Below are 25347 nucleotides of genomic sequence, written 5' to 3' on the forward strand. Positions count from 1 at the left end.
TTTCAATTCCAAAGTTACAAAAAGAAAAAGTACTCACAGACCCCAATATTAGTACTCTCAGAGGATAACAGAACTATACACTAATTCTATGTTCAATGTACTTGACAATCACACTGATTGTTTTTCTTCAGAGGCTTTTTATGTATATGGACACATACTTTTTTTTTTTTTTAATGGAGATGAGTGAAAAAAGGAGCTGCATTTACAACTAACTCAATTATTCACATAGATGAAGAAGAAAGGATGATCTTATCCTCAATAATGCTGTTCATGATCCAAAAATATTTGTTATATTAATTTATGCAAAAGCATAAAACATCAAAAATCACCTGATTATTTGTAATTAGGAAAAAAGAAATACCAGAATCTCCAAAAGAGTTAATAATACTATCCTGCCTTTTCCTGTAAAATATTTCATGGAGCTTTTTGGGAAGAACCCCTGGAGGAGGGCTTGCCAACTCACTACAGTATTCTTGTCTGGAGAATCCCGTGGACAGAGGAGCCTGGCGGGCTATCAGTCCATGGGGTTGCAAAAACTTGGACATGACTAAAGTGGCTTAGCACAGCATGAAAGATTTGTAAGTTAACTTCAGAAAAAGTAAATAGGTAAAAAACAAACAAACAAAAAAAACAGCACAGTAAAGCCTAGATGAGGTACAGAGAACATGAAAGTACTGCTGTGGTTCAGAATCACTACATGGGCTGTCACATGTGATACAGTTATTGTTCAGCCAAGTTTGCAATGGCCTGAAATCAATAAAGCAATGAGGACTATTAAAGGGGAAAAAGGAAATGTCACTGACTTAGAAAGAAAAAGATCACTTGGCATCAAACACCTCTGAGTAGAAGAGCTACAATGAGGAATAAAAAAGGTGCTCAACAGATGTCAACTCTGGAACAGAAAAAGGTAGTAGAGAGGAAACAAAGTAAGGAAACTTGAAATTTTTTAGGGAGAAAAGAATAAGATTAATCTCTTATTAAATCTCCTAAAAAACTAAATGTAAAAGTTTACTTTGGCTCTGTAATGGCTAACACCGGGATCACATGATGAATAACAAGCCTGGGCTCATCTTCTAGAAACACAAACTCAGTAAATACTTTTACCATCATAACTACATTAAGATGTGTATTAACTTTAAAAAAGAGAATAAAAATAGCCATCATATGGGGATCAAAAGGGCAAAAGATATAGTTATACCAAGTTTCTCTAAGAAAAGATATAAATTAGACATTAATGGTATTTCAATCTTTTAGGGAAAAAGCAGCTAAACTTTAGAGAATGAGAGAAAGGATCTCTTACTTAATTATACAGCCTAAGATATGAATGCTACATTGTAAAATATGAAACAATAAGCTACCTAGAAAATCTTCAATTTTCTAGAATAAAAAGGTCAAGAAAAAATATTCATGGGCCCAAATATGATTACTGCTACTAGATTTCTGTTGTAGCTTTATCTTCTTTTCTGGGGGGGGTGAAGCAGACAATGACACTGAGGTCATGACAGGAAAATCTGGAAGCATCAAAACTAAATCAAAAGCAGTTCATAGAAAAACAAGAATCTTCAATGATGAAGGCTACTGTCTAAATGATATAATTTTCTAGTATATCTTTATATTTTAGGGAAACAGCAACAAATCAGGTTTCTAGTAATAAGTTTATCAATAGGTACCCACAAATTAGAGAAAGAAATTTGTAAAAAAAAAATCTCTGTAAAACAAATTCTAACATGCTTTGTCCTCTTGTTTTTGCCTAAATATGTAAAGTTACATAGATCTTGTATACAATGGACTCCATGAGGTCAATGCTGTCTAAATTATATCAACAAAACTGTCAAATTTTGACATAACATTTGGCAACAAAATCAAATATTATTAAACAAAGATATTTAAATTTAATCTGCACATGTACATATATATGTGTAGTAAATGCAGATGTATTCATATATAATTTAAAGTGTTTTTCTTAACTTTACATTTAACTAAAATAATAAAGAATGTACATGTTTTCAAAAGAGATTTAAATCTGACAACTGCTGAACATCATTTGGTCAAATTTAAATAGTAACAAACTTGGAAAGAATAAAATATGCATAGACTCATAAACACACATACACATTTTTGGCAAATATATAAATAGGGGCACTTATTGCCAAACACAATATAACCAAGCATTCTGTAAGAGAAGCAGCTGCAATGCGCTCATTCTTACTGCAGTTTAAGGCGATTATTAACTAAAACCTTACTTCAGGAGTAGCCAGTTTTAAACAAAACATGTTTCCACTGGAAAATTTAGTATTACTATGACTAATCTTTCAGAGCTATGTATTTCCTTCAAAACAGCTTATGTCTGTACATAATTTGGATCACATACCCATGCCTCTGACTGAATGGGCCTGATGTTGCTTAGTAGCACCTCTTCATAGTTTCCATAATCAATGAATTTAACAACTGCTGTCATACCTGAAGAATGAAGAGCTTCAACTTCTGCTCGGTAAAACTGAGGAGACAAAAAGGAGTTTTAAATGGTACAATCAACATTGTCTAGATAAGGTGACACATGATGGAAATATAAATACTCGAAATGTTACAATGTTAGTATTTTTTGAAAGCTCATTTTTAAATCAATTTTATTGCCATATCATTGTATTAGTTTTAAGTGGGAAACATAATAATCTGATATATGTATATATTGTGAAATGACCACCACAATAAGTCTAGTTAGTGTCCACATGGTTATAACCACATATGGTTATATTTTTTCCTTAGGATGAAAACTTCAAAGATATAAATCTCTTAGCTAAGATATAAATTCTCTTAGCAACTTTGATATATATAATATTTTAAGGAAAATGATTTTTAAGATAATGCATTTTTAATTTATTTATTTTAATTGGAGGATAATTACTTTACAGTATTGCTATGGTTTTTGCCATATGTCGACATGAATCAGCCACAGGGGCACATGTGTCTCCCCATCCTGACCCCCACCTCCCACTTCCCTCCCCACTCCATGCCTTGGGCTGTCCCAGAGCACTGGTTCTCAGTGCCCTGCATCATGCATGGAGCTTGCACTGGTCATCTATTTTACATATGGTAATGCACATGCTTCAGTGTCATTCTCTCAAACCATCCCACCCTCACCTTCTCCCACAGAGTCCAAAATTTACCTTTGGATAATCATAAATTGGCTAAGAAAAAGAGAGATTCTCTTATCCATGTGAGCTCTGACATACACTTAGCAGCGGTAAGATTTCAGAACTAAGAGGATCAGTAGAGAATATTCATATGCTAATGGGTGCAAAAAGAACTAGTGCTCTTCAACGTCTCCTTGTTAGCCACTGAAGCCCTCTGACATTAGTAAAACGGTTCTTAGGTACTAATTAGAGTACATAAGTATAAAGCAATTTATTTAAAAAACAGAAATAAATGACAAAAAAAAATCCTCAAAGGCTCATTGTCATGGCTATAGTCATACAGGCAGCTGTGGTGAAGCAGAGTTTCCAGGCAAGAAGTAAGCACACTAGTTATATCCAGGATTTATAGGATTTAAGACACTGTAAGACCAAACCCTTTTATTTCTTCAGTTTATCTAGTATCACTTGGCTCTGGGAACCAATGCACAAAGTCACCAGGAACTGAATTCACATAACAACTTCAATGTTTAAGTAAGCTGTTAAGGCAACTTGGAGTAGATCAATTGATTGGAGTATTCCCTTCACTATAGGTCAACCTATTTAGGACTCAAATTATAGGTCTGAATGTTGCTTAATGAACATGAAAAAGAAACAAAAAATTCTTAAAATTCTTATTTACTCTCAAGGAAACTTTTCTTCAAACAAGGGCAGTTGGACGCTCTTGCCTAATGTCTGCTCTGACAGTGACCCAGTGTAACAGGACCCCCCCAAGACCTTGCTGGGACAGACACTCCTTCTCCCTCATGTCCTCCATCTGCTGCTTGTCTACAGAAAAGCTTAGCCAAGGAATAAATGTAATCAGAGAAGTGAAAAAACATGGAAACAAAGGAAAACAGTAAAGCAAGAAAAAATAATAATAGTTTAGCCATTAAGCAAAGTTAAGGACCTTCAGTTTCTCCTCAAGAGCTACAGATACATATTCTGAGTCAAATCCTTTGAGCTGTTTTGCAGATACTGAAACCCCCAGTAGACAGAAGTTAACTATGTAATGACCAGACTGTAGTTATGACATAACCTCTTCCGTCTTACACAATTTCAAGAACTGGCCTCAAGGAAATGGGAACAATACTTGTACTTAAAACAATTATATGATGCTCATCAGATCATAACATGACCAATTTCAAGATCTTTGTGGAGCTGTTCTGCATGTAGTCTCCCTCCACCAACCCCTCCATTTACCTGTACATCCCTAAATATCTCCTTTAAAAGCTCTTGCCCCTGATCAGCAAAGGGGAGCTGGTTAGAGGAGATAGTTTTTTGGGCCATGAGTCCATCTTCTTCCCAGAACAGCACCAGTTTCCTCAACAAAACCGTCTTTCCTTTTACCCAACACTTGGTTCTCAAAAATTGGCTTTCAAACAGCAAGCAGCCAAGCCTGAGTTCAGTAACCTTCATGGGTTCACCAGAATCAAAAAATGCTAAAGACAACAAAAATTCTTATTCTTGACAACCTTCTAAAATAGCAGTTACTGTGGGTGTACCAGGAAAGAACCTGCTTTTACTAGTATGCTTGTGTGCTTGCCAAGTCGCTTCAGTTGTTTCCCAACTCTTTGTGACCCTATGGACTGTAGTCTGCCACACTCCTCTGTTCATGGGATTCTCCAGGCGAAAATAATGAAGTGGGTTGCCATACCCTACTCCACAGGATCTTCCTGACCCAGGGATCTAACCTGCGTCCTTTACGCTTCCTGCATTGGCAGGCAGGTTCTTTACCACTAGCACAATCCAGGAAGCCCAACTAACTACTCTATGCCATAGTATAAAAGTTATTAAGTTAATCCATGGTATTTCTTTTCCAGATCTGGATGCAAGAAGATTAGAGATATCATGCCAGAATTTTTCCTTATCTTAGAGATCTAGTTATACATCCACATCTCTCCTTTCCTCCTTTATCTCTCTTAGCCTTACACTTCCATGTTCTGTAAATTGCTGTATTTCTGGCATACTTCAACTGTAAGCTTTTTAGACAATTTTTTCAGTTCAGGTAAGTTCAACAATGACAAACAATCGTAATATATACCCTAGGAAAACAACTTCACATTCTTTTAGGAACTTACTAAAAATAACCTGTGTAAAAATGACTTCTACATACCATGGAAAGTAAAGGTATAGTGATATGGCACTTGATGAGGCTAGGAGTGCAGGAAAAGCTTCCTGGGGCAAATGACAGTGGGTATAGTCTTCAAGGATGAAGAGTATTTAGCCAAGCTAAGAACTGAGAAAGGTGTTCCAGTAAGAGTTACAGAGACACAAAGCATGGAGAAGAGTACAGGATACAACAAACAGTTTTAAATTAATTATGGCATGACGTGAGAAGGGTCAGCTAATAGGACAAGATAGTAAGGGTCAGCTGATAGAGGCTCCATAGGCATGCTAGACTACAAGTGAAATATTTTAAATAGGAAGAATTACAAGATCACAGTGATGGCAGTTCCAGTGACAATGTTAAGAGGAATAAGACGTAAGGCAAGGAGACCACTTTAAAGGCTGCTACAATACCTCAGCTGATAGGGCTGAAAGAGCTAAACTAGTCATGGCAGATGTACCAGGAGAAGAGGGACTGTTTCGAACGCTCAGTCTTTCTATGAAAATGAAGCTGGAGAGAAGGCAAGATATCAGGAGGAATGTTTTAAATGGTACTAACTGATTGCTTCCAGAACATCATTTAAAATGCAATTAACATTATGGTTTCTTAATGAGTTATAGATAACGCTGTTCTTAAGCCTTTACCCTAGTCTCTGGCTAGAAAATTGGAAAGTTGCCTATTCTTGACAAGACACTGAAAAGTTATCTCTTAAATTAGGTGGGTTTATAAGATAACTAACGCCATCTCTTTCACAGAGTATTATTTATTTGCTTAATGGTATATCTATACAGAGCCTACAATCCTTCACTCTAAACTGAAAAACATCCACATAAAATCAAAATAGTCCCCTTAGGAGATCATTCAATTATTCCAACAATCCTCTAAAAGCTCAAAATATTTTGGGAAATATTAGGGACCACCTTTCAGAAACTATATGAGATTATTTTGAGTATATTCAGTAGAGACAATATATGAATTTAGTATTTTTTATTTTCTGAGAAAATTAGAGTTGAAAGTAAAGCTTTAATAACAATCTGATCAGGTATTTGGAGATACTTGGTTCATAGCACAGGCAAAATTATCTGATGTATCCCAAGCACCTAACACTTAGCAGCTACTCAATTATGGTTTGCTGAATACTCAATATTTGTTAAAGAATTCATCTAAGTTTAAATATCTGGATATCTTAGGACTGTCATTATTCTCTGTTGCTTTGTTTCTGGTCATTCATATTCTCTCTATATTTTTAACCATGCCTCATAATTTTTTTTTAGGATGCCAGACACTGTATTAATAGATGAAATGCCATGAAGAGGTTCTAAAAAATATTACTTTTCCCTTAAAGAGGATTATATTTTGGGAAGCTGGCAGACAGAGTACAAGTAGATATCCTTGATCATGTGCAGGGGTAATTTTAGGCTCTATACTGGCTTGCTTGTATTTTGCACTTAGTACTAGGATATGATCCTTACAGGATGTGAATGGAAAGCCTGAATCTTCTTACCAAGCCTTTCAAACATTATTGGACTTGAACTTATTCACTTCCTGTTTGTCAGGGTCACCAACTCCACATTGTTCAATGCGAAAAAAATTTTTTTTTCCACCTTCATCCTTACCATTCACAGAAGTATCTTATAGAAGTGACAAAAAGACAAAGGCAAAGTCAAAGTCGCTCAGTCGTGTCTGACTCTGTGACCTCATGGACTATACATATGCAGTCCATGGAATTTTCCAGGCCAGAATACTGGAGTGGGTAGCCTTTCCCTTCTCCAGGGGATCTTCCCAACCCAGGGTCAAACCCAGGTCTCCTGCATTGCAGGCGGATTCTTTACCAGTTGAGCCACAAGGGAAGCCCAAGAATACTGGAGTGGGTAGCCTGTCCCTTCTCCAGTGGGTCTTCCTGACCCAGGGATCCAACTGGGGTCTCCTGCATCGCAGGTGGACTCTTTACCAACTGAGCCATCAGGGAAGCCCCCTATAGAAGTGAGCCCTCCAAGGCAGACAATGTTAGTTCTATAAACTAACTCTAATTTCCAACTACTTCTAGGGTCTACCTTAATGGAGAAATGGCGAAGCGTAAGTAATCCCCCCACTAGCCAAATCAAATAGTTCTTATGTTTTGGAAAGTGAGTGGTCTCAGCTGCAAGAGTAAGAGTCCCGATAGTGATGAACACCTGTACTTGCTTTCCAAGTCTCCATAAGAGCCAAGGAGTAGCCATGTAAAACAGTTCCAACCAATGAGACTGTCTGTTGCTATTTCTGGGATGGCTTTTACTGTTCTTGAAAAAAAGAAAAGACACAGTTAGTGCAGTCTCCTCCTCTGCTTTCAGCCTTGAATAAAAACTTGACAGCAGAGAAGCTGTTACTAGCCACGTTCACACAAAAACTTTAAGTAACTATGCCATCTAGTTGTACCTGGACCCCTTCCTGCTGCTATCATTAGGTAACACCTGACACCCTGTTTATTCCTCATCATTCATTGAACACAGTGGGGCCTGTTTCCTGATCCCAAGCCCTATAGCATCTTTTAAAACATCCAACCACACTTCCTAGCCTAAATTTCATTCCTTAAAATCTTCAGGTAACCTTATCTCCACTATTCCTTCCAGTCACACATATGGGCACATCCATCTCAACTGAATCTACTCTATACATAAAATATTTGTTTCAAATATTTTTTCTTTACTTGATCTTCACATTCAGCTAGGTCTTTCACAATAGTTTTCCTAGTATGTCTACCTCTGGTTTTTATTACCTTGCGAATATCTACAGCTGACTCACTGGAAGAGTCCCTGAAGCTGGAAAAGATTGAGGGCAGAAAGAGAAGAGGGCGTCAGAGAAGAGATGGCTGGATGGCATCACTGATGCAGTGGACATGAAGTGGGGCAAACTTCGGGAGATGGGGAAGGTCAGCAAGGCTGGAGGGCTGCAGTCCATGGGTCGCAAAGAGTGGGACATGATTGTGTGCCTGAACAATAACAACAAAATCTCCAGTCCCCTGACCACTCAACTTTTTTCCCACGCAGTGCCTCCTGGAGAATGAATTAGTTAACAAAGTTAACAAATAATTATGAAACTCCTACACTGTGAGAGGAACATGGCAATAGAGGAAAACTAGAGAGATGTCGTCCTGTCTTCAAGGAACTTAAAATCATGGCAGGGGAAAGAGTTATCAATACAGGAACCAAAACCAAAAATACTTACAAACTGTGATAAGCTTTAGAAAGTGAACAAGGCACTGACTGAGAAAGACAATAACGTAGAAGGGAGGAGGGTGCAGACAGAGAAGGCTTCCTCTAGGAAGTCTCTGAGCCAAGTCTTCAAGGATCAGAAGAGCAGTTAGTGCAGGAGCATGCTGGGCAGCAATGGAGACACGAAAAAAGGCCCTCCTGTCTGAGGGTCCCTCTGGCCTCTTCCCCTCCTGTTCTCACCATGTCGGTCTTCTCCCTTTTGTCAGGCTCTTTTATCTAATTAACTGTATTCCTTCTCAGTCTCATCTTGTGTCTTTCCCTTTCCATTTTCCCCACTCTTTTCCTTTTAGCCAGTATATAATGTAGAACACAAGGCTGTTTAAATTGTTGGTTTAATAATTCTTAAATTATTTATTATTAGCTAAATAATTAACCTTCCTGCTCATAATTTTTTTAAAGTAGGCTAATTATGTATATTATCTTTAAATTAAATGACATCTGTAGAACTTAACTGTGTGCCATTCAACTGATTTGCTTCCTTGTGAATCAGTACACTTTTACTAGAAAGAAAAGCAAATATTAATAGCTCAGTAGATGATAACTAAAGTAACTTATCAACCTCATTTATTCACTTTTACAATATTTTTCTGATATGCAAGTGAAAATCAAACCTAACAATCAAATATTATGGGACTCCTAATCACCCATAAAAAATATTAAATATTTTGCTCTTCCTTTGATAAGTTACATACGCATACATCTGTTCAAAGACTATAAACAAGTATAACCAGAGACTGCAACTCTGTCCCAAAGCAATGGCTTTCCATGGTCTCACTAGACTGTTCCATTCAGTAATATTAGTATTTAATAACTTTACAGCATGCATACCTTGTTGTCTTCCCAATAAAGTGCTAAACATTCATCTCCAGATTTCCATAGTTTTGCATACTCCATAGGAATAGATGATTCTAGTATTTTTTCGGGTTTAATTGGCCCAGATCTTCTTTTGGGACCACTACTGTAAAATATTTTATCATCATAGGATGAAGCTGTGATGGGTCCTGCTGGCTTAATAGGTCCCACTCGCCTTCCCTTCAGTGGCATTTCTGTCTCTCCATTTGGAACACCAATGAAACTATTCGTTCGGACAGGATTCTGGTAATCACTATTTACATTAAAATGTTTTTCAATTTTTACACCACTAAAAGCTTCATTATTTATTGTTCGTGGCTTCCTGTCATAAAAATGATCCGAATTTGCTGTTTGGTTTTCTCTTTTCCCACGTTTGTGATTATTATAATCTATGAATTCTTGAGGAAATGGATTTTCTTTTGCCTCTGCATAAGATGGACCTTTTCCTGATCGGCTTTGCATAGAGTTATCCCTTTTTTTAAATACAGTATCATTGTGTTGGGAACTTAAAAGGTAAGAAGTATCTTTAGTTCTATCATATCTAGAATATGGTCTATCACATTTGATTCTCTCTTCAGGCCATACTTCAGACCCTGAAGAAGTACTTGGTCTTTCAGAACCTCTGTTTCTAGGTAATCCACTGCCTTCTAAAACTGCCTTTGAATTTTGGGGGTCTCTTTGAAAACGAGGAGGTTTTTCATTTCTTGGCTGTCTGGTATCATTTCGAGGAAGATATCGTGGTTGATTATTATCTTTTACTCCATTTTGCTCAGTATTTGACATTCTGTTTTGTCCTTGATGAAGCTGCTGCGGCTGTGATTTAGGTTCTGAAAAGTAAAAGTAATCATATGCATATTAAAATGAAGACTGCATTAATACTTAATTATAAAACTACTCATTTAACATCTTCTACTATCTTCCTACCTCATCATCTTAATCCCTCTTTGCTTGGTTAGACTCATGTTTCTAATGTACAGTTTGCCTGGTTAGCCATATTAGTGAAGTAAAGCAATGATATGAACCATGAAAAAATGGTGGATAATTCAAAAGCAAGTTGTATTTGTTACTGAATAGTTGCATTGTTGTAGCTCTCTATACATGCTGTTCTGGTCATTCATTTCCCAAGACTGGTGAAACAGAACTACAAACTGAAACCACAGAAGCTGCTATGAAACTGTGCAAGTACACCTCTAAGTCAGTTCTTTTCTGAATCCCCACCCCATTTTTTTTTTTCTTTCTTTTTCACGTCAGAAAAGTAATGTGCCAATGTCGTAACAAGGTTTGGAGGGAGGCACATGTCACGCAGCAGCGTGAACACCCAATCATCATGCTCATGAACTACAAAAGGATCCCCACCCCATTTAAAATGTATCATTCACTGTCAGTCAAGTTCTAGTCTTAGCAGAAAAAAAAAATTCTCAGTTCTTTCCGGATCTGGAATTGCTAAATGTTTGGATTATAATTAGATATCTATTATAAACCTTCCCTGGTGAAGGATAGGGAAGCCTGGTGTGCTGCAGTCCATGTGATTGCAAAGACATGGACACAACTGAGTGACTGAATAACAACATAAACCTATCAAGAACAGGTACTACTTGGAAATACAGGGGAAAAAGTGTCAAAATCTGATTAAGCAAAATAGTGCAGAAAATGTCCAACCAGAAATCAAATCAGTAACATAGCATATATACATATACCTCACAGATAATCTGACGGTTATATTTCACATAGCGATCTTTATTCTCCTTCAATTTGTACTGTGTCACTTATTCTTTCTTCCTCCCCTGTTTCTCATAGCAAACACAGTTACCAATCAAGTTGACTGGTCCTGGTGCACACATCTTGTTTCTCTTGCCAAACACTATAATCGGTATGCACATTAGGATTATTCTTACATTTTCCTGAGGTCACAATACTTCTTAATAGGGATATTACTAAATTCTGGGTGAGAATGCTTCCTGTATTTGCAAGTAAATTAACTTCTTTGACCTCTAGCTACTAAATGCCAAAGCATTCTCCCTTAGCACTGCTAGTCACTGTGACTACCTAAATTGTCTCCATACATTTCCAAACACCCACTGGAGGAGAAAAGGTACCAAGTAAAATGTTCAGATCAGCAGAAATAAAGAGAAGATCTTTAAAAGGTCCCAAGTGACAAAGCAAGTCAAGACTAAAGATCAAGGCTCAAAATGAAAAGAAACTTCTCAGCAGAGCCACTGGAAGCTAGACGTTTACCTAATAGACTTTAAATCACTTTGAAATTAAAGGAAAATTATTTTCTAAGTACAATTCTACATTTAGCCAAACCACCCACTGATCGCAACAAAGAACAAAGATTTTTCAAATATGCAAGATCTCAAATACTAGCCAAGACCATCTACAGAGATACTTTTACAAAATCACTTTTTTCCTAAGATCTGCTTTACCAATATAACACACAAAAAATAGTATCTTATTTTAGATCACTATAGTCAATATTAATTTTTTTCTTTAGAAAGAAGAAAAATAGACAGAAATGAGCATTTTCAGCAGTACGCATGTTCCGGCACTTGTTAATAAAGGTAGCAGCTGCCTCTCGCTGACTATCTGCTCTGTGTTAGGTACCTCATACTAGCCCTTTATACACATTATCTATAGTCCCTACAGCTGGCTTAACATACAAGTGTTACAGGGTTTATTTAATAGAGAGATGTAATATATGCTGAATTGAAGAAAATTTTCAGTTTCCAAAGTAAGTCAAATATGAAGGTATTTGCTGACAACAAAGTCTAAATAGATACTTGGGAAGTGAAGTGAAGTTGCTCAGTCGAGTCAGACTCTTTGTGACCCCATGGGCTGTAGCCTACCAGGCTCCTCCGTCCATGGGGTTTTCCAGGCAAGAATACTGGAGTGGGTTGCCATTTCCTTCTCCAGGAGATCTTCCTGACCCAGGGATTGAACCCAGGTCTCCCGCATTTTTGGCAGATGCTTTACTGTCTGAGCCACCAGGGATATTTAAGATATTTGTGAAGTTAAAGCTTTTTAGATCTCCTGTGTTTAGAGATGAATTTTTCAAAATTATTCCAGCTAGGGACAACAAAATCTATGATGATCAGAAAGTACAAACAACTTAAGTCATCATGAGAATAACTAAGTTATCAGTCAGTATCCTGGACCTCAAATGGCAGTCTGAATAACCATGCATACAGGATGAAGGTTTCAATTAGGCTTGGTAGGTGTGGGAGAATTTGATTACAGCTCTTCTAAAAGAAGAAAAAAGGTAAAGATTTCCTAATCTACTTAACTGATGATGTACATTACAGAATAAAACAAGTAATTTTTACTATTAATAAATATACTTCATTCCCATTATTATGCTGAGACAATACAGTGAGAGAAGAATCTATAAAGAAAACTGATTTTAAAATAAGAACTACACTTAAAAAAATAAACTCAATGAGGCAGAAGATAAAATTGTGCTTTTAAAAGAACACAGTTTTTATATACATACAAATCAAAACAACAGTAAGCCAAGGAAGGTCCTTAAAGGTTTCACCACTCCTGTATTTCCTTAGACATTTTATCTTAAGTAATGAAGTCAGAAGTAAAGTAAATATTTTGAAACTGAATTAATCTATTAAATAATAGAATATACTAAATCACTAAATTGTGGAAAGGTGATTTTAAATATAGAAATAGCCCAGAAGTCAAATAGAAAGCCTCTTTCTGCAGATGGAAACTAGTTGCTCTCTGTTGCACTTCCTGAGGAGGCATGGATGATTCCAAACCAAATAGTAACTGACAACACAGGCCAGGTCTACAGTCACTAACTGAATACACTGAGACACTTTTTCTGTACAGGAAGAAAAATAAAATGCATTGCTTTTTTTTCTTCTTTTTTAAAATGAACTGAAGGAGAAAGGTGAAAGAAAAGCATAAACAGAAATCAGTAACATTATATATTAAATAGGAGAAAAAGTGGAAAAAGAAAATTAGCAAAGAAATGACAAAAATTCATCACAAAAAAGATAAAATTGTAAAAACATCTAAAAGATCAAAATGATAAAAGTTTATATGATAAAATTAATCAAAGGATACTACAAGAGTTTTGTTTGACTTGTAGTAAAATGTACCTGTTATATCAGCTCATGAGTTTCAAAATGCAAATTTGCAAAATAATTGATTACAATGTTTTACAGCCCATGTTCTGAAATGCAAGGATCATTAAGAGTGAATTTATTAATTGGCATAACTTATTTGGGTTTGTACATTAGAATGTGCTTTAATAAAATGTATTAAAATATTAATACTTCTTTACAGAGTATTCATTCTCCAGTTGCAGCTGTACCTGCTTTTATAGTAGAAAAACAGGTACATTTTCTTTCCCAAGATGATCCTTCATTTTATTCTGAGACACCTACTTGAAGACATGGCTTAATTAATATTTTCCTATGTACCTGACTCTACTTTAAAGGTCTTTTGACTATACTACTTCATGTAATTCTCCCAACCACCTTGAAAGGCAATATTATTATCCCCACTTTATAAGTGAATTAACAAAAAGCTGAGTTAACAGCTAGAAAATATTAGCGTCAGAGCTGAACTCAAGTCTAACTGAAGAAAAAGACCATAATTTTCTCCCTACGCAAGCTGCCTGCCTGGAGAAACAAAGCAGAATGTAACAAAACATGTGTTAGCTACAATTTTATCACCTACATCTGTTCATTCCTGGTATGATGAAGAAGTCGCAAAAGTTCTTTCACAATCGCTGATGAACTAAAAATATAAATTTGGATACTAGGAATGCCAAAATTCTGACCTGAAACTAATAACCTCTTTCCATTAATGCAAAACAAAAGGAATACCTGTTTATCAGCTAGATATTATTTTTAAAATGTCATAGTACCACGGTAAAACAGATTACCAACTAATGCATATATTAATTCAAGTAGAGTAGTTAAAATCACTGCTGAGTAATCTTTCAACAAGTAAAGCAAAATAAAAACAAATCATCCAAGACATCTGTTACAAAAAGATGGTATTAACTGATTAGTACATGAATTCAGATTAAAACAGAAGCATAACACTTTCTAATATTTCTGTGTCTATATACAGACCAGGTTACATTTTTTTACATCAAAATTTTCAACTAATTTTCCCAATTATACAAATAAGGGCTTGTGTAAAATATCTTTGCATATTTTTTATCCAAATATCTTTAGATATTCTAAATATCTAAAATATCTTTAGATATTCTGTTATGATGACAAAACTCTTTGGCTATAAAAGTTTATCTATCAGCTCAAAATTTATATCCTTTGGTTCCTCTTGTAAAAAATTACTTCCTCTATAAATTTATTTTGTACGAATTCTGACTTTGATTACAAAGGTTAAAATAAGGAAATATATCTCATTCTTAGCAGGTACATATAAACGCAAGTGGTTATTAAATGATAATGTTCTCCACATAGTAAAAAATAAAATGTAGTCTTTTAAAAATATTACGTGATATGAAGAGATACTGCTCATCACTCCAAGCTCAAAGTATAACTTTTTCATGCTATATTAAATATGTTCTTACCACTTTCTTCAAAATAATCATTTTAATGTCCATAGATCATTTATCTACAGGATATCCTTCAGCTTTCTTCTAACCCCACTACTTCGCTGACACTATTTTTGTCAAGGTCTCCAATCAGTGATGTGCTAGAGCCAGTCTGAATATTGCATAAAAACTGATTATCAAATTTTCAGAAAATCTGCAACCTGGTTGCAAATTTAAACTAACTTGAAAGTAGTTGCTGATAATCTGAAATTAGCCATAATGGAAATTTATACCACAGAAATCAGGAAAAGCTAGAAAGTAGAGCATTATTGCCCTGCGTCCCACCTCTTCTCCAGGGTCAGCGTTAAACACTCACCAGCATGTGCGCTATTAATGCCGTGTAACCCAATGGACACTTCACTTCCTTCTCTCTGTTTTTCCTCCTCCTGCTTCTTTGGTAGCTGTTTTATCAGTTTCTTTCATTGGCTCTTCCATCTCCATTTGATCTCTAACTTCAATTGCCTGTTTAGTATATCTCCTTGATTTTTAAAAAACTTAACATAAAATGTATTTCAAATTTATGGTAAGCTAATTTTCACCAACTTTCTATATATTATCTTTAAAATTTTTACTGAAGTTATCCCTGAATCCATATGTAAATGTCTATATACTAGTAATTATTAAATTCAAATAACTACTAACTTTAATAAGCAGGATATTACCTGTGCAGCACTGTAGAATATTTTTACTTCCTACCTGGTATTTATCTAACACCTTAAACTTCCTGGTTCCCTGCCCTGACAAAAGGATAATGTCAGATCCTATGCTGTCAGAATGCTTGCAAATCTAGGGACCATAATGTCATATAACAACAGAGACCAGAGCATTTCAAAGAACTCTAACCAATGACCAGGATTTTTGTTCCAGTTATTGGCTCTGGTTTTAGTTTCCAATCAACTGTTGACTGTCACTTGTCTAAAATGCAGTAACAAATGTTGAGGCTTTGACAAACTACTAAAAGATCTTCTGAATAAAACTTACAATTTCAGTACTTATCTGTACTTATGAGATCAGACACAAGAACTATAGACTACAGTAACACTGGTATATTCACTGTTAAGGTAACAAGTCCACATGACAGAATTAGAAACAATTAATTCAAGTTTAACAGTAAACCACTATCTAAAAATGTGAGGTAAATGTGCAGCTTAAAAAAATGGAATGGTCTGAAAGGAATCACTCCTATAAGAAAAAGTCAAGGACTGGGAAAGTCATACTGGTGGCTAGGGACAGAGAGAAAGTGAGAAGTAGTGGGCTGAAAATGACACATTCTGCTAACAGCTTATGACTATTCACATAGCAACCCTTCACTCCTGGCTTCCAAGGAAGAATTCCACCATCAACTTTAATCAATCAATTGTATGGGGAAACGAGGAGGAATGTTGTTTGGTGTAATCCGACATAAACATACATAATATGGGCAATCCTTTCTTGAGGAAACCCTGTAAAGAACATCCAGTCTAACACAAATATATTCTCTCTCTCTTCATGACCTAGTTTCCTGACTTTCCAACTACTACCATTCTATCACATTTCCTTCCTGTATCCCTACTTTTGAGTCATCAAAATTCAAGCTATAATTCAAACTATTTAAACTGACTTGAAACTTGATTAAATGAAAATAAAACAAAAAGACACCTACCAACCATTAGAAGCCTGAAACTTCATGTGCATTAACCATCAACCATGAATACTATATCTGCTAATATCTAATTATTTATATCTGATTATTATGTAGAATTTGAAATTATGCAGTACGTTAACCAAGATAAATGCTAAGATAAATCCTCACAAAATCCACAGAAAATAAAGAACTGGAACTGCACAAAAATAGTATATGTATTATAGTCTGAATTTTATTCTGCCAACAAGAAGTCAATGGAGCATTTTAAGCAAGGGGGGAGTGGGATCAAATTTGTGTTCTGAAAGATCACTGTTTGCAATACGGAAGATGAGATGATAAAGTTCTGTAAAGAGTCTGTGAAGAGTCAGTGGAGAACTGATGAGGGCCCAAAGTAGGATAAGAGAGGATATGAAGAGACAGTGAGTGGAGGATGCTGTTGCTACTACTGTTAATCAAAATGATGATAATGTGTTGAGGTTTGACAGAAAACAACAAAGTTCTGTAAAGCAATTATCCTTCAATTAAAAAATTAATAAATTTAAAAAATGATGATAATGATGGTGATAGTGGTAGTGGTGTGGCAGAACGACTATTGTGTGGAGGCCTATGTGTGCCAAACACTGTGCTTAGCACTTAGCATGCATAATCTAATTTGATCTTCCCAACAACTGCACATTTAGGCGGTGCTACTGTTTTCCCATTTCCCAATAAAGAAATAAAGATTTGAGAGATTATATAACTTGTCCAAAGACATACAACTAGCAGATACAAGAGCTGTCAGTTAAGTTAGTGGTAGAATCAGTTGTATATATCTGCTGCAGCATCTATTCAATTCTCCTCTTACTTTGGTAACAGAACTCTGCTTTGAGTGATGGGAACTACTCCCTCCTTTTACATATAATCCAGAATCAATTAAGATGTTTTAGCTCTCCTAAGAAGGTGGCAGACACAGACATTAGAAGATAGAAGGTTTTTTTCTGCCAGATCTTCCAGGTCCATTTGACTGTTTCTGAGAAATATTTTTTTAATTACCTTTTCATATTATGAATGGAGATTTGACACCAACAACTGTAGTGCTGTTTTATCCAAGTCTCTCTGTACTCCTGTTCCAGCTGCTTCACACACACACCAATGCCAAAATCACCAGTAGAACTCAGTTGAGCTTGGTGAATCAATAATTATATGATGAAAGGTATTTATCTTTTCCAAAAAAAAAATGTGATTGCAAAATTAAGATGAGCTTTTTTGCCTATCTATACATGTCATTATGCCCCCTTATACACCCTTATAAATGTTGGCTATATGCTTGCTATACTTGGTGCTTTGTGGGCCAGTCTTTGCTACCACATGACACAGTCTGTCAATACAAAATTTAAAGACAGAGAAAGACTCCAGTTAAATGAGCCAATATATCACCTTTTTACTTATTTGGATTTCTGTGGCTCACAGCTTAAAGCAAACTAACTTAGAAATTGTTGTTTAGTCACTAAGTAGTGTCTGACACTTTTGCGACCCCATAGACTGTAGGACTACAGCCTGCCAGGCTTCTCTGTCCATGGAATTTTCCAGGCAAGAATACTGGAGTGGGTTGCCATTTTCTTCTCCAGTGGTTCTTCCTGACCCAGGGATCAAACCCACGTCTCCTGCATTGGCAGGTAGATTCTTTACCACTGAGCTACCTAGGAAGCCCCAACTTAGAAATCAGTGCCAGGAAAAAGAATGATACAAGTGACAGAACCTAAAATGTAAAACTTGTTTAGTAAAGGAAGGGTACAGGGTAGTGAAAGACGCTGCATCCCCTAAAAGAAGTTGGCACTCCTCATTGAATGGTTAAACTACAGTCTATTGTCTTGGAACTGGGAGCACCTAACTAATGGGGCCAACGATTTAGAGAACTTTGTATGAAAATGCCAGGGTGATGAAAGGTGCTGGTTACTTCTTACTGCCTTCAGTAACTCTTATAAGAAAGTAACAAGCTGGCAAGCTTGAAAGTAGAAAGGTAAGCTTGAAGTTGATGCCACTAGCTATGAGGTGTTCGTTTCAAATTATACCAGTAAGCCTAAAGGACTGAGACTCAGATAATTATGGAGAAAAATATGGAGAAAAACAAATAAAACTTGTAACACATATTTACCTTGCAAAATAAGCTACATAAACAAGGACACAGAGGAGTATAAATTTAAGAAAGTTACCCTGTCCACTTTTCTCAATGTCCCTTGTTCCCTATTCAGAAAAATTAAGGTTTATTTGGTCTTATTTAAGATGTAGAAAGATAAAACAGTAAAGTTATTATCTTAAGGCATTCCTTCCCTCTATCTCTGGCCAACCTAGATATCTTCCATGATAACAGAAAGAATAAAACCTACTTTTTCTGTCCCAAGCTGACACTTAAAATACATATTTCTAGTAGGCATTGTTTTAAATGGTAATTACACATTACTGAAGTAATATATTGATAAACTTAAGGTTTGTAAAGTTGAGAGCTGGCCTGATAATCTAGCCAGGAACTATATCTAGTCTATAAAAAACAAACAAAAAAATTTTAAAAGCCTATATATAAAAGCCTTTCTGAACACAAGCCTATCACAAATTGATCAACTAAATATTACCAACTTGACATCAAACTGTTAGATATCACAGACACTTTTGTGATTACTCTCAGATAACAGTGTAATCTAACCTCATTTTTTTCATAATATTGATAATAATGTCAGCTAGAATTACATTTGACTCAAAAGGCACAACAAAAAAGTTGATACGGGAAAATCTCTAGGAAAAGTACATGTGATCAACAGCTACAGGCACTACTTATTTTATTGCATTTTGCTTCCTTGTACTTTGCCAACATGCATTTATTACAAATTAAAGATCTGAGACAACTCTGAATTGCTAGATGATGCTTAGCCCTTTTGAGTAATAAGGTAATTTTTAATTAAGGTAGGTATATACATTATTTTTTAGACAGTGTTACTGCATACGTAATAGACTACTGTATAAGGTACACATAACTTTTATATGCCCTAGGAATTAAAAAAAAAAAGTGGCTTGCTTTATTGAGATGTTTGCTTTATTCTAGTGGCTTGAGCCAAACTCACATCATCTCCAATGCATAACTGTACATCTGATGGGAGTTTTAAAAAATCATAATAAATGAATGATAGTTTTATTCTTTTACAGAAAATTATATAATACAATGTGAAAGTAAATGTGTTACTTACCTGCATTAAATCTGTCAGTAACACATTCTTAGAGGATGTATTTTTTCCCAACAAACCTAACATATTACACAGAATTTGATATGACATAACAAGTGCGTCCAGGCCTGGGCTTATTAAATTAAACACAGCTTCCAAGGATGCCCAAACTAAACAAAATCCTCAGAGAGCTTAAATGACACAAAACACAGACGCAGGAGAGGTTTGGTGACTCAACTAAATGAGAAACAAACATTAAAAAACAAACAAACAAACAAACATACACATCACTGAATCATGATTACTTATAATCAACTTAGGTCTGTAACAGACCCAAATAATGATACTGATGATATGAATGTGGATAAAATTAAAAGCCCATAATTCTTCCCATTTAACCAATAAAATTTATGGAGACTCTATTCTGAAAAGCTTTCTACATTTTTCTTAGATGAAGAGCTACCCATCAATGAAGAGTTGATTTTACAATATAAGATTTATAGAACAATGACAAATTTTGAAGGAAACCCAAAGTGGAGATTCAATTTTACAAAAGTAAAAATTTATTCTGAGCTTTATTTTCAGTTAAAAAGAAATATGAAGTCATAAACTAAAAAGAAAAACAATTCAGTAGTTTGCTTCAACTGTTTGTTTTATTACGAGCCTCAACTCCTCCCGGAGCATACCAACAGTATGAGGGTTAACAGGAGAAGGAGTAGCAGAAAGATCTCTGAAGGAGACCTGAGGATGACCACACATGTTAATCCTGTCACCTTTACTGTAACGGGGTTATGTGAAGACAGAGCCAAGAGAATGCAGGCACACTTTGTTTTACTGCACTTTGCAGATTTTTCATTTTTTAAAGAAGAACTGAGGTTTGTGGCAACCCTACATTGAGCAAGCCTACTGGTACTAGCATTTGCTTACTCCCATTTGCTTACTTCCATTCTCTGTGTTGACAAAGGTCCATATACTCAAAGCTATGGTTTTCCTGGTAGTCATTTATGGCTGTGAGAGTTAGACCACAAAGAAGGCTGAGTGCTGAAGAACTGATGCTTTCGAACTGTGGTGTTGGAGAAGACTGTTGAGAGTCCCTTGGACTGCAAGGAGATCCACCCAGTCCATCCTAAAGGAAACCAACCCTGAATATTCATTGGAGGACTGAGGCTAAAGCTGAAGCTCCAATTCTTTGGCCACCTGATACAAAGAGCTGACTCATTAGAAAAGACTCTGGGAAAGACTGAGGGCAGGAAGAGAAGTGGGCAACAGAGGATGAGAAGGTTAGATGGCACCATCAATTCAACAGACATGAGTTTGGGCAAACTCTGGGAGATAGTGAAGGACAGGGAAGCCTGGCATGTTGCAGTCTATAGGGCCGAAAAGAGTTGGGCATGACTGAGTGATGGGACAACAACAAAATTCTCTGTGTCACACTTTGGAAATTCAGGCACTATTTCGAACTTTTTCATTAGTATTTTATTTGTTATAGTGATGTGTGATCCGTGATCTTTAATGTTATACTATGACTTGCTGAAGGCTCATATGATGGTTAGTATTTTTTAACAATTAAGTAATTTTAATAAAAGTATGTACTTTTCCAGACATAATACTATGGCACACTTAACAGACTGTAGTATAGGATAAGCATAACTTTTAAATGCGTTGAGAAACCAAAGAATTTCGTGTGACTTGTTTTACTGCAATATTCACTTTATTGTGGTGGTCTGGAACCAAACCTGAAATATCTTCCAGGTATGCCTGAATGAGACATCTACAAGTACGAGAATCTTTAGGCCATTTATGTATCAATTTATTGTCCAGCTGTTTGTGCTCATGTGCATTATCATCAATCTCCTCTGATACATTGTCAACATCACCAAAGAAAGAATTTAAGGTGAGAAGAGCATCTACAGAAACGGTAAGTTTCTCCAGTCAAACATTGAAAACAATGAAGCAACAAACCAAGTCATATTTTCAAGTTTGTCTGTTTCAAGGATTTCTCAGCCACTCAAAACAACTAGTTAGTCTTATTTTGGAAATAAATCTTTGAAATAAAGACTATAATGTTATCATGGACTACAAAAATGCCAGATCATATATGATTATTGTATTCAGAATACCTCCTGCTAAGTCTTTGTATTTTGTTCAGTGTTGCTTATACTAAAGAGATGATAAAAAGTACATCATTTAGACTAAATGATAAAAAAGTTTACACTAAATAAACAATAATATTCCTATTAATATGTATTCCTATGATGTTTTAAGTTTGGGCATTCTTTGGTCTCATAAATGAACAATAAGTTTATTTGGGGTAAGAGCTACATAATCCATTTATTTCCCTGAATTTTCTGAATGAGACATTTTAATAAATTTTGTATCCCTACCACTTATCATAGACCAGGTACAAATAAAATTCTATTGAAAATGAATAGTTTCTTACAATGCTTTCAACTGTAGCCTCACTTCAGTCTCAATCCCATTTTCCATCTTGCCAACGGACAAATTATTTTTCTGAAAGCACCAAATTTGTTACTCTCATGGGCTCTATACTGGCATTTGGATAAAATAATAACTCCTTTTAGCTACTGGAAATAGTACTGCAATGAACATTGAGGTACATGTGTATTTTTCAATTATGGTGGTCTCAGTAGTAAGATTATTGTGTTAACGTGAGAGTTTTATTCCTAATAGCTTTTTAAGGAATCTTCATATGGTTCCAAATAGTGGCTTTATAACTAGGACACGTAAGCATGTCCTAGATGTTCATTGAAAGATGAAAGGATAAGGAAGTTGTGGTACATATGATGGAATTTTACTCAGCCATAAAAATAAACACATTTGATTCAGTTCTAGCAAGGTAGATGAAACTAGAGTGTGGTATAGAGTGAAGTCAGAAAAACAAATACTGTATGGCTGTTGTTCAGTCACTCAGTTGTGATGGACTCTTTGTGACCCCATGGACTGCAGCAAGCCATGCTTCCCTGTCCTTCACTATCTCCCAGAGTTGGCTCAAATTCACGTCCACTGAGTCAATGATGTTATCCAAACAACTCATCCACTGTTGCCCACTTCTCCTCCTGCCTTCAATCTTTCCCAGGGTCTTTTCAAATGAGTCGGCTCTTTGCGTCAGGGGGCTGAAGCAGTGAGAGGGTAACAGGCAGGAAAGCCAGGGGTCTCCAAATGGAGGAAATAGGCTTCGAGTGTTAGACATTTTTTTATCTCTCTTTTAAGTGGCAGGAGGAAACAAGCTACAAGTGTCTGATATTCTTCCCCTCTCTATGCAAATTTAAAAGGTTTCTCTTAAAATTCTGTCTTGCCATGACGACACCCAGTTTCACTTGAACTTAACTTTTCTCAGACCTTGATCTAACCAATGCACTTTTCTTATGGAAATGTTTTTCTTAAGCTATGTTAATGAGCTATGTATTTACCCTAGACTCTTTCTTCACATCAGCTCTGCTTAAGACTCAGAACCCATAAGGGCTCAACAAACCAGTATCTTTTACTCACACATTGTTCTCCTAAAGCTATGATGGCAGACATATGGGAAAACAGTGGAAACAGTGGCTGACTTTATTTTTCTGGCCTCCAAAATCACTGCAGATGGTGACTGCAGCCATGAAATTAAAAGATGCTTACTCCTTGGAAGGAAAGTCATCACCAACCTAGACAGCATATTAAAAAGCAGAGACATTACTTTGCCAACAAAGGTCCATCTAGTCAAGGCTATGGTTTTTCCAGTGGTCATGTATGGATGTGAGAGTTGGACTATAAAGAAAGCTGAGTGCTGAAGAATTGATGCTTTTGAACTGTGGTGTTGGAGAAGACTCTTGAGAGTCCCTTGGACTGCAAGGGGATCCAACTAGTCCATCCTAAAGGAGATCAGTCCTGGGTGTTCATTGAAGGACTGATGTTGAAGCTGAAACTCCAATACTTTGGCCACCTGATGCGAAGAGCTGACTCATTGGAAAAGACCCTGATGTTGGGAAAGATTGAGGGCAGGAGGAGAAGGGGATGACAGAGGATGAGATGGTTGGATGGCATCACTGACTCAATGGACATGGGTTTGGGTGGATTCTGGGAGTTAGTGATGGACAGGGAGGCCTGGCATGGTGTGGTTCATGGGGTTGCAAAGAGTTGGACATGAGTGAGCGACTGAAGTGAACTGAACTTCTCTCCTAATCTATGTTAATGAAACTATATATTTACTTGGAAACCTGCCTTTCTTTAACATTCACGTCAATAGTTTTATGGCCCGGGATGACTCACCTGATGCCAATGTTATCTCAAAACGCATGTTGTGGGTGAGGGGCCTGATGCCACTCTGAGTTTTAAAACATCTCCTTTCTCTAATTAGCAGCTTGCTGATAGGTATAAAACATACTGTTAAAGGCTAGCAGGGCACCACTCTTTGTGCCCCCTTTGGAAGTCTATATCAGAAGCTTTCTCTATCTCTTCTACACTTAAATAAAACTTTATTACACAAAAGTTCTGAGCGATCAAGCCTGGTCTCTGGCCCCAGACTGAATTCCTCTCCTCTGGAGGCCAAGAATCCCAGCATCTTTAGTGGCTCAGCAACAACCTTTCAGTAGTGGAGCTGCAGCATCAGCAGCAGTCCTTACAAGGAATATTCAGGGTTGATTTTCTTTAAGATTAACTGGTTTCATCTCCGTGCAGTCCAAAGGACTCTCAAGAGTCTCCTCCAGCACCACAGCTCGAAAGCATCAATTCTTCATCGCTCAGTCTTATTTATGGTCCAACCTTCACATCTGTACACGACTACTGGAAAAACCATAGCTTTGACTAGACTGGACTTTGTCAGCAAAGTGATGTCTCTGCTTTTTAATATGCTGTTTAGGTCTGTCATAGCTTTTCCTCCAAGGAGCAAGTGTCTTTTATATCATGGCTGCAATCACCATCTGCAGTGATTTTGGAGCCTTAGAAAATAAAGTGTCTCACTGTTTCCATTGTTTCCTCATCTATTTCCATGAAGTGATGGGACTAGATGCCATGATTTTTGCTTTTTGAATGTTGAGTTTTAAGCCAGCTTTTTCACTCTCCTCTTTCACTTTCATCAAGAGACTCTTCAGTTCTTCTTCACTTTCTGCCATAAGGATGGTGTCATCAGCATGTCAGAGGTTATTGATATTTCTCCCGGCAATCTTGATTCCAGCTTGTTATTCATCCAGCCCAGCATTTCTAATGATGTACTCTGCATGTAAGTTAAATAAGCAGGGTGACAATATACAGCCTTGATGTACTCCTTTTCCAATTTGAAACCAGTCTGATGTTCCCTGTCTGGTTCTAACTGTTGCTTCTTGACCTTGATACAGGTTTCTCAGGAGGCAGATCAGGTGGTCTGGTATTCTCATCCAGACCACCTTTTAAGATTTTTCCAGTTTGTTGTGATCCACACAGTCAAAAACATTAGCATAGTCAATGAAGCAGATGTTTTTCTGAAATTCTCTTGGTTTTTCTATGATCCAACTGCTGACAATTTGATCTCTGGTTCCTCTGCCTTTTCTAAATCCAGCTTATACATCTGGAATTTTTCAGTTCACG

At 36.4% G+C, this 25347-nt stretch overlaps 1 protein-coding gene and 1 non-coding gene across 5 annotated transcripts in view; both read right to left on the reverse strand.

Annotated features, from left to right (window-relative positions):
* TDRD3 (tudor domain containing 3) overlaps positions 1 to 25347 on the reverse strand; it is a 192590-nt gene that overhangs the window by 41824 nt on the left and 125419 nt on the right. For all 4 annotated transcript variants that reach the window (XM_070471156.1, XM_070471154.1, XM_020894978.2 and 1 more), the window contains 2 exons: positions 9360 to 10210; positions 2372 to 2497 (listed from right to left, as the gene is read on the reverse strand). In XM_070471156.1, coding sequence (XP_070327257.1) covers positions 2372 to 2497; positions 9360 to 10210 — 977 coding nt within the window. The remainder of the gene's footprint in view (positions 1 to 2371; positions 2498 to 9359; positions 10211 to 25347) is intronic.
* LOC139036385 (small nucleolar RNA U13) lies at positions 10629 to 10733 on the reverse strand. The gene has a single exon (XR_011489181.1). It is a non-coding gene; the product is annotated as a small nucleolar RNA U13 (small nucleolar RNA).

This window comes from Odocoileus virginianus, chromosome 8 (assembly GCF_023699985.2).
Source record: "Odocoileus virginianus isolate 20LAN1187 ecotype Illinois chromosome 8, Ovbor_1.2, whole genome shotgun sequence".
Taxonomy (NCBI): Eukaryota; Metazoa; Chordata; class Mammalia; order Artiodactyla; family Cervidae; genus Odocoileus; species Odocoileus virginianus.